Source organism: Haliaeetus leucocephalus, unplaced genomic scaffold (genome assembly GCF_000737465.1).
Source record: "Haliaeetus leucocephalus isolate CR32 unplaced genomic scaffold, Haliaeetus_leucocephalus-4.0 Scaffold68, whole genome shotgun sequence".
NCBI lineage: Eukaryota > Metazoa > Chordata > Aves > Accipitriformes > Accipitridae > Haliaeetus > Haliaeetus leucocephalus.
This window is the reverse complement of record NW_010972504.1, coordinates 3492564-3502526: the sequence shown is the minus strand read 5'-3', so window position 1 is coordinate 3502526 and position 9963 is coordinate 3492564. Positions and strand designations below refer to the sequence as shown.

Below are 9963 nucleotides of genomic sequence, written 5' to 3'. Positions count from 1 at the left end.
CCCCCCACCGGCACCCCCCCACACGGGCACCCACACCTGTGCACCCACTGGCACCAGCACCCACCCCTGGCACCCACACCTGCACCCACCACACCGGCTGCCTGTGCCCCCCACTCTACCCCTGGAGCCCTTCAGCCATGCCTGGGGGGCACAGCTTCCCCCCCCCCCATCCCTTTGGGTTCTGGGATAAAAAGGACGGGGACGGTGCGCAGGAGATGGGCTCCAGGAGGGATGTGTTTCCTCTGGGGTGGTCTCTCCAGCCGCGCTACCGCGTCACCCACCAAGCGCTGACCCCCATAGGGGATTTACAGGTGGGCTGGAGAGAGGTTTGATGGTTGTAGATAGGGCACAGCCCCCCCCCCCCCGCAGCCTGCTGACACCGCTCCAGCCTGGCTTCATTATCGGAGGAAATAACAACTGCACACGGCTGGGAGCGGAGAATGCCCCCTCCAAAGTTTACAGCTGGCTGCGGCTGAAACCAGCTAAATGGACCATGGAGACTTGGGGAAAATCATTTAAGGAAGGGGAAAAAAATAAACCAGCCAGTTCCCCGTGTTGCTAAATATAGAGCGAGCTCTGTCAGTTTTAATAGGATGGTCATAATTGCTCCTGCCGCTTTGCCAGGCTGAGTGTGGCCTAATTGCTCGCCCATAACAATCACAAGTGTTAATACGGGGCAGTCGCGGGTTAGCGGTGCCTCGAAGCCAGGACTGCGCTGCAGCCACCAGGAAATTGTCCCGGCGCAGGCGATTAGAGGTGTTAATAGGCTGGCTTAAGGGGCCCAGGAGCAGCACCGCAAGCAGCCCAGGCATTTTTCCCTTCCTGCTGCTTGGAACAACTGTGCTGAATAGGAGCCGAACTGGATCCACAAAAACTGGATCCTATTTAGGCCAGCCTGACCATTTTCCAGCTGAGGGCTAAAGGCAGAAGCCATCATGGGGGCTTAAGTCACCTGGTGCTTCTTCAAGCTGACATCCACTCGAGCCTTCGCCAGACCGGAGCCTTTGCGGTGTAGAATAGGACAGAGGAGGCTTAGTTATTTCCAAGCGCAGGGTTTCCCTGCGGTAGGAAGGAAGAGGAGAACCTTGCCAGCATCTCTGTATAGCCAGAAGGTTGCGGAGAGGCTGGACTGTAGCTCCAGCACTGACCTGTGCGGATTCCCCTCTTGCCGAGGGTCTCTGGGCAGCTCTGCCCTCCCTCCCGTGCCCTCCCTGCCTGTGCTGCCGCTGCTTCCCAGCCCCTGGGGTTTCCTGTGCTGCCGAGCAGCTGCCTGGAGCGCCCGGGCGTGCTCAGGAAATGCTGGATGAAAGCAAGATACGCTGACCGCTGGGGCCCCTTCCCTCCACCCCCAGGCCCCGAAGAGCCGTTGCCACTGCTCTCCTCGCCCTCGCGTCGGAGGTGACGGAGCAGTGCTGCAGAAGGCGATGGAAAGAAACAACACGTTGCTGGGTGCCTTGAATTTCCCATCCTTGGAGACCCAGGGTTGTGCATCCCACTGTTAAGAGGTTTAAACGCTGCAGAGAACCTCCCAGGAGGGACGAACATCCGCGTAGCAACATCCTCTCCGGTGTAAGGCTGCGCTGCTGCTCCATGGGGCAGGGCCGGGGACGAGGTGCTGCGCTGGGAGGGAGGGCTGGGGAGCGGAGGCTGCTGCCTACCTGGCTGGAAAGGTCACACAGCAGCTGCTGTTTTTGGTGCTGGTAGGAACATCGCTCTCCCAAACGTCCCTGCAGCCTGAGAGGCAGCTCGTGTCAGCCTGCCCTTCGGGCAGCACTGGGAATTCATCAGCAGTCATCGCTGGTGGCAGAAATGAGGATGAGAAGCTTCTGCGAGCGGTTGCGCTCAGATGGTGGCTTGCTCCAGGCTCTGCTCCAGGAGCCCAAGCGTTGTGCTCTGCTTTGCAGGCACGTTTCCCAGGGCTCGGCTGCGGACCACGGCAGTCACAGCACCTGAGCTGGTCGAACTGGAGATGAGAGCATGTTGCAAACCGCTTGGCATTGGTGAGAGCTTGGATTTGCAGCTGCTCGGCTGTAACTCGAAGCACTGCAGCTCTCCTGCAGAACTGGAAATGTCAGTCTCTGGCTGGGAGCACTGGTCTGCCCCTCCTGCCGGGCCAGCCGGCACAGGGCTAGCAGTTCCAGCACGCTCCCGCTGAGCATCTCCGCACACAGCCAGCACAGAGACAAGCCTCTAGTTATTAGCTGGAGCCAACGTGGCAATGGAAACAGATCCGGGCACCAGGGCAGCAAGAGCTGCCTTCCTAGTGGGTCAAAGTTAGCTACCCTTAATCAGATCTGCAGGCACCTTCCCCTCCCCAAAGAGCAGCGAAGCAGATGTACAGCCCCGTCCCCCTGTCCCCAGCAGTGTGACCAGTGGTCCTGAGCCCCCCATGGGAAAGCAAGTCGAGGCATGGATAGCCCACACAGCACAATGTTTGAAAAGACCCTGATTTGCCTATAGGTAGGTGCTGTGGCACTAAGCTGGGAGGGCATTTCACTCTTGTGAAACAGGGAAGGACATAAATGCAGTGGTGGATCCCAGCAGAGGAACACTTGTCCAGTTCTCTTAATAGAAGTGTCCAATCTCTCCCCTCTGCAAGAATAAGCATCCACTCAGTGTCCTGTTGCTCTAAGATTGTTTAATATTAAATTCACGGAGAGGGGTAGGGTTAGCACCAGCTAAAACTACCACTAAACACAGCCAGATTATTTTTCTCCCATCCAAAGGATAACACAAACTGTAACAGATCATCCCTCCTCAGTCTGTCTGCAACCTGCAAGCACCTCCACACCAGCAGCAATTCACTGCATGCCAGTTGTACTATTGCACATCACCCTAGAAGTCCCTGGAGGTGCAGCTCCGGACACAGGATCCCGCTTTGATTTCCAGACTGAACACGCTCACTAGAAGATGCGTTTAAGGCTCAGTTCTCCCCAGCAGCAGAGACTCTCGGGAAGCAGAGCGGGGGTTTTCGAGTGGGAGAAGGTGAGGTTTTGCAGTTGCTTCAGTACAGAGAGGAGGTGGCTGAGCTGTAAGGAAACGCTGTTCTCGTTTGCACTTCAAATCATTTCTTCTCGGTGGTACTCTTGCCTCCAGGCTGGTTCCCCCATCCCTCTCCACGGCCCCTGCCGGCCGTCAGCGGGCTGTGGCAAAGCCAATGCGGTTGTTGCGCCGGTCGAATTTGGTGTAGTAGTGTCCGATGAAGCTGGCGCCCAGGATCCAGAGGGGACCAGCTGGAGGTGGGATGTCCAGCCCCGAGAAAGCCACCACACAGATGTCCTCCCCATACTGGGATTGCTGCAAAGAGGAGACCCACGCCGTGATGGAGGTGCCAGGAGGGAGATACCTACTCCAGCGTGCCTGAGGAAGGGCTGTGATCCCCAGCAAAATACCCTCTGCTTGGCCTCCACGTTCCTTCCTCCAGGAAGGAGGATCCCTGCCTGTCTCTGCTCTTTTCTGCTAACCCCAAATCTCCCCGAAACCACCCAAGGAAGCAGCGACAGGTTGGTCTGGCTCATCTGGACACCTCTGCCGAACAGGAGGGTTTGGGGAAGAATAAGAAGCATCACTCTGGGGCTCATCTCAGCTGCTTTAGGGGAGCCAAGGAGGGTGCGCGATGCTGCAGAAGAGCCGCACCCCGAGATGCACTGCTCTCCCCAGCAGATACACCCAGCCTGAGGAGAGCCGCCCTCCCGCCCCGCACGGAGGGATGCAGCTTACCCGGAGGACATAGGCTGAGCCGCTGAGTGTGTATGCCTTCCCACCCAGGTGGAAGGAGATGTTGGGCAGCTGAGGGACTTGGTCACAGTCCACCACATACTGTGGGAGGAGGAGGAGGCAGCGCTGATCTCATTTGCTGGGGCAGGGATGGGCTGGGGTACAGGCAGCCAAAGGGGCAGGTGGCAGGGACATGGAGTGGGACAAGGGTTTGCTCACCTCTCCTTCGGCCATTTCTGCTGCCCCGATGGCTTTCATCAGCACGGAGATGGGGCCAGCTGGGCCGGTGATGTAGGATGCTCCTGTGTCGATGGCCACAGAACAGCCTTCCTTGCAGAACAGGATTTCAGCCCCTATGGACACCCTGGTGTGGGAGGGGAGAGGGGTGACCCTGAGTCTCCCATGGTGACCACGGCTCGGCTCCCAGGGCCAATGTGTGCCCACGCGTGAGTGTGCCACGTGTTTGTCCAGGGAACGCTGGCCAGGCAGAGCACGTGCTTCTCCCGGTGCCTCCAGAGAACAGACTCTCCAGGGGCACTGGGAACCCTCCCTTCAAGCCTCTCGAATGTGAAAGCTAATCTTCATTATGTGTGGTTTGGTTTTTTTTAAATTAAACAAAGCAGAATTGTTTCAGTGCCTTACACTCCTGCAGGGCTAAAGGGGGTTAAACTCTTCCACTGCAGCTTCCAAGTTGAATCAGCCCACGGTGCCACCCCCTCTGCATTCCCCGGCTCAGCTCCTGGCTCCTTGCTGAGCACAGAGATGTAACTGTGCTGGAGGAACCAACCCCGCTCCCCTCCAGAGGGGAAAGCATCCACCAGTGACACCGAGTGAACACATGTCTCTGTGGACCACCTTCCCCAGCAAGCTTTTCCCAGGCCCACCCTTGCACACCCAGGCAGGTTTGCAGGATGCAGCCCGGTGCTGTGCAGAAGCACTCCCTGGCCTCACCCCTTCATGCTGATCTGCCAGTAGCCGCTCTTGCTGACGTTCAGGTAGTGGAAGTCACCGGTGTAGTAGGCTGGGTCGCTGCCTCCGAGGATTATTTCCCCCCCGGGTTTCAGGAGAGCATTCCTAGGGTGCAAAACACAGCGGAGTGATTCCCCCTCGGCTGCTGTCCCTAAAAAAACGTCGAGAAGGCACCAGCCCCGGCCGTAAGGCTCTGCTGACCCGGTTAGCCGCAGCAGAGAGCAAGATGGAGCAGAAGAAACCCCAAGTTAGTTCAGAGGGGTGCAAGAGCCCGCAGGAGAGGAGATGCCACATGCTGAGGTCTCCGAGCAGGTTGGTGCTGGCTCCTGTGCAGGGCAGGCATGTGGGCAGAGCCCAGTGCGGGGCTGCTGGTGTGTGAGCTCCTACGGACCAGTGCCTGGCTGCCAGCACTGGGCAGGGCTCGCCTGGGGCTCGTAGCACGAGTGGGGTCTGCTGCCCGGCCCCAGGGTGCACGGGTGACTGTTAGTGGGTTCTGCCTGGAGAGCGCTCGTGCTTTTTGTCTTCTTACTTTGAAGCTCTGCAAAGAGAGGGATGCTCCATGAGCCTGTGGTCCGAGGGCAGCTGTGTCCCCGGGGTGCCAAGGGGAACTAAGCAGCACCCAGATGAGGCTGCAGTTGCAGCCAGCATCATTAGGCTTTGTTCGTTATTGATGGATCCACCTTTAGTTGAGGTAAAGAGTTACCATGCCTGCTTTAAGCATGTGGGTTTGGGTCTGTTTGTCACTGCACATTGCCAGGGTGCTGTACCTGGGGCCAGTGGGGAGTGCTGGGGAGGGGAGGGCAGCATTCCTGCTCTGCCAGGACAGGCTCTCCCGCTGCTTCTGCGGGTTTTGGTGCTGCTGGGAGGAGGGATGCTGGGGCACAACAGTTTGGGGCAAGAAATTAAAGGAGGTTTGGCTGCTGGTGCAGGTTTTTCTTCAATAGATTTTTGGGGGTTTTTAATTTTGCCTGTAGATGAAACACTACATCCACTCCCAGCTGTGATTGCCCCAGCTCCACTGGCAGAGCTAGTGACTTTGTGCAATCCGACAGTGACAAACGAGCAGGGAGCAGCCACTCCCAGCCTCAGCACTCCCTGCCCAGCAGCTCCAGATAAGCATCCACCTGGCTCTGCCTCTTGTGCTGCCTCATTCCACTCCAGCTCCTCCAGGCATCCTCCACATGTCCGTGCCCTCCACCCCACCCCAGGTCCTACAGCCCCAGCCATGGATCTTTCCCAATCCCAAGACACAAACCCAGTACTGCCGTGGTTGCAATATCCACGCCCTGCAAACCAAACACCTCCCCAGCCCCGAAGCCTGGTCCCTACAAGACCCACCGGCTGTAGTAGACGGAAAACACGTCCTCCTTGAGGATCTGCTGGGAGAGGATCCGGTCGAAGACGGGGGTGATGCCATCGATGGCCTGGCTGGGGTAGCCCATCCCCAGCACCCCATCAAACCTGGCAAAGATGAAGGGGAAGGCAGGCAGCGCCGTTGCCTCGGCAAAGACCTGGATGATGGGGATGTCTGACACCTGGGGAAGGGCACAAGTGTCCTTGCAGGGAGCTGGGGGGCTAGATCCCCCCCCAAATCCTCCCTACTCTTGGGTGACTGGGGATGCTCATATAGAGGAGCAGAGCCACACACACACGAGCATCTCCTTGCTGAGCCAGCAGCTCCAGGTCTGCAAATTCAGGGCACGCACTCACCATAACGATGTCCTGGCTGAGGAAGCCTTTGACGCTCCCTGTCCCGTAGCGGATAGCAAAGCCTGTGCCGTTGGCTATGTACGTCCGTGACTTGGAGGAGTCGTAGCGGCTGTGGGAAACTGGGGAGAAGGAGAAGGTGCATCAAAGGAAGCGAGGAAGGCAGCGACGGCAGGACCGGCTGCGCGTCTCTGTTCCCCAGCCTCCGTGGGATGATGAACCCACCCTGCCCCAGTGCCAGGGGATGGGACAGTAGCAAACAGCCCCCCCCGTCCAAAGGTAAATCCACCCCAGTCTGCTTTGAACAGCCCTCGAGAAGGAGGGACTTGCCCACGTTTGCTGAGCTGAAGCTGGAGCTGAGGCTGGAGGGGGTCAGCCCTGACCCCAGGTCCGGCCGTGCCCCCGTACTCACCGCAGGCGCTGTAGAGGGGGGAGCACTTGTAGGATGGCACCCACAGGTTGGCCGAGCCCGTGTCGAAGACCACCTTGAAGGTCTGCGCGGGGGTACCGATGCTGATCTCGCCGAAATACTGGGTCTGGAAGAGGAATAGCACGGGGAGCATCACCGGGGGCACAGCTCAGACAGGAGACGGGGCTCATGCAGACCCGAGCCCCGACAGCAAACGCACCGTGGGGTGCAGCGGGTGCGACTTGCTGGGTGCTGGGGTGACAAACCCCCTCCGCAGGGAGACACTCACGTCCAGGTAGTTTGTGAGGAGAGTGGGAGCCGTCCCATTTCTGGGACCGACCGCGCCTCTGCGGCTACTGTGCTTGAGCTCAGGGAAGATGTCCGACACCTTCACTCCCATCTCCTGCAGCGTCTGGCGGATGGAGGGCATCCTCCGCAGGGCGATCCTGCCGGGATGGGGAGAGGGGGCGAAGGCAGGGCTGGGGGGAGCCGGGAGAGCACCCACCAGAAGGCCACCCACCCCCCCTCCCACCCCAGCACTCCTGCTTTTGGGAAATCCAGCCGGGTGGCTCTAGATGGCAGCAGCTCCCCGCGCCGTGGGGCTGCCAGGCGGGCTCCGGTGGGTCCCTCTCCCACGGCACCACCAGACCCACACCGGCCCTGGGGAGGGTGGGGGGGATGCACCACAGCCCACCCGGGACAGGGATCCCACGGGGGCTGCCTGCTGGAGGAGGTATCTATCGACACCGGGCAGCCACTCATGGGCTAAGCTCAGCCCCACGCTCGGCTCGTTCGTTGGCAAGCGAAGGGCTTCGTTTTGGCCTCCTCGTTTTTTTGGGAGACAGGGGTGCTGCTGACCATGTGGTGCTCAAGGAGGGGGGAGGAAGAGGAGCGAGGAAGAGCAGGCACGCCAGCGCAGAACAGAAAAGGAGGAGGAAGGGGGTTTCTCAGCACGGCTGCGGCAGGTACCGCAGGAGGAGAGTCCTTCGGTCCTCAGCACCAACCCAAGCACCCGAAACCAAGGGGAGACAGCAAGACCCACAACGTTGTGGGCCACCTGCAACACGCACGCCTGCTACCTCTGCAAAGCCTGGGCTGGCGAGGGGAAGAAGCTGGCACCCCAGGTGACGGCCAAGACCACCAGACACTGCTGCACCCTCCTGCTGTGTCCCGTCGGCATCTCGCTCTCCCAGGGCAGCTGCCTCCTTTGCCAGCAGCTTCGTTGCGTCCCTAAGGGGAGGATGCTTTTATAGCCTGGGTTTCTGCATCCGTGTGGGTTTCTCCTCCCCGCTGGCTGGGGGAGGGCTGGGGATCCCACAGGCAGCACTGTGGGCAGGTGGCTGGATGCTGGCCATGACAGTAGCTGCGGAGGGTGGCATGGCCAGGAGAGCCCCATGCCCAGCGGCAGGTGGGCACAGCTGACAAGCGTGGCTGGCAAGGGGAGGTGTGAATAGCTGGGAGCCACAGACCCACGCTCCTTGTGGTTAATAGCATTGCTACCTGTCAGCAGCCGGCCATCACTAACATGATGTGTGTAGGGCACGGGCCAAATGCTTGCTGGTGTCAGTCAGGAGAGCTGGTGGGTAATGCTGATGCCGGTGGTGGTGGCTCAGGTCTAGATGGCAGTCTGGCCAAGGAGATGTCCCGGAGCTCTCTGCTAGAAAGGAATGGGGTGTTCCGCAAAGGCCCAGGGCCAGGACCAGCAAAGGGCGCTCAGTTACAGCCCCTTCGGCCACGCAGACCCCAACCGCAAATTCGCCAGAACCCACTGCCCTTATGGTGGCTGCTCTGAGCGCAGTGAGGGGGAAGACACCAGCCCCCCCCCCCCCGGCCAAACCCCTCTCCTTGGCGAGGGAGGAGAGCCCAGGGCAGAGAACGGCTAAACTCATTGCAGTTGCTGCATATGATACAAGACCAAGGTACGAGCATCCACAGCCTGGCCAGGCACACTGCAGCGAGGAAGAGCAGTCTGTTCTCTGCCTTGTTCAAGCAGGGTGCAGAGGAGCCCAGCATGGCTCTGGATGCCTAAGCTGCTGTGCCCACTCTGCCCTGTGTTTTGGAAGGGGGATGCTGCTCAAAAACCCCAGCGTGGGCTGCAGAGGACTCCCTTGTATAAGGTGCATCACTGGTCCCCAGCTCACACGCGGCTGTGTTTCCGCAAGCAGTGCCCAGCCCAGGGTGGTGGGTGCCGGATCAGGCCCTGTGGCTCCAAGCCCAGGGCTTGAGCTCAGGGAACCTTGGTGGGAAATGACTGCAAAAGCAATAAAAATATTCTTGGAAGAACCTGATGACACAATTGCCCCTGCCTCGAAACCCCCAGCTATGCAACCACGCAGGCGTGCCTCCTGTTGCAGAAGGGATTTGTTTAGGGCACTGCTGTCACCCTTGTCCAGGGGACACCGGTGCTGGGAGGGGGGGAATGGAAAGAAGGACACCCCAGAAGCTACAGACAGCTTCTCCCCAGGACTGGGGCTTTACAGCCTCCTTTCCCTGGGGGATTTTGGCTGCAGTGTTTGGAGGCAGGGGAAGGCTGACCTCAGCAGGCACCGAGGCTCTGGCCCATGGGTCGCAGCCCCACTCCCCCCAGCCCTGACGTCTTTTCCCACGCCAAGCCCTGGTGCTGCGTCACTCGGGGGAGCCTCGTGCCCCAGCACAGGTTGCAGTGAGATGCAGAGGTCAGGAGGCAGCAGCCCAGCCAGAGAGTCACAGCGATGCGAGAGAGAGCTTGGCGGGCAGCCACCGGACATAAATCCCCTTCCCGGGCATCCCGCAGGCTCTGCCTGCTTTGCAGAGCCCAGTTCCCCAAAGGAGAGACCAGGGCTGTGGAGTGACTTCAAAGGAAAGGGGCCACATCAGCCGGGGCAAGGTGGTCCCAGGATGCAGGGCTGTGGGGCTCTGGTGTTTCCAGCTCCCCTTTGACCCATGGCCAAGGGGAGGCACGTCTGCAGGAGCCCTCAGGAGCATTGGATGCTCTGGGCATGGCTTTCCCCTAGGAAGGAGAGATGCACTCATCTCCCGTGGGGCAGCCGGAGCGGGATGCAGGTGGGAATGCTGAAGGGCTGCAGGTCCCCGGGGGAAAGGAAGCACCAGCTTGCTCTGGACCCAGAGGAAGACAGCCCTTCCCTGCCAAGGGCATGACACCACAGCCCCCTTGGAAGGGA

The 9963-nt window shown here is 59.8% G+C and overlaps 2 protein-coding genes across 2 annotated transcripts in view; both read right to left on the bottom strand.

Moving 5' to 3' along the window:
• Nucleotides 1-2159, bottom strand: part of ETNK2 (ethanolamine kinase 2) — a 10499-nt gene extending 8340 nt beyond the window's left edge. Inside the window, exon 1 of the mRNA XM_010579984.1 lies at nt 2064-2159. Within this exon, the coding sequence (XP_010578286.1) occupies nt 2064-2159 (96 nt within the window). The remainder of the gene's footprint in view (nt 1-2063) is intronic.
• A 976-nt stretch (nt 2160-3135) lies between these two features.
• REN (renin) lies at nt 3136-7982 on the bottom strand. Its single transcript, XM_010579650.1, has 10 exons — nt 7882-7982; nt 7019-7248; nt 6806-6970; nt 6397-6515; nt 6025-6221; nt 5216-5224; nt 4669-4791; nt 3937-4081; nt 3721-3819; nt 3136-3297 (listed from the first exon to the last, which is right to left on the bottom strand). Exons 1-10 carry the CDS (start codon nt 7980-7982, stop codon nt 3136-3138), a joined length of 1350 nt encoding a protein of 449 aa, XP_010577952.1.
• Nucleotides 7983-9963: the final 1981 nt, after the last annotated feature.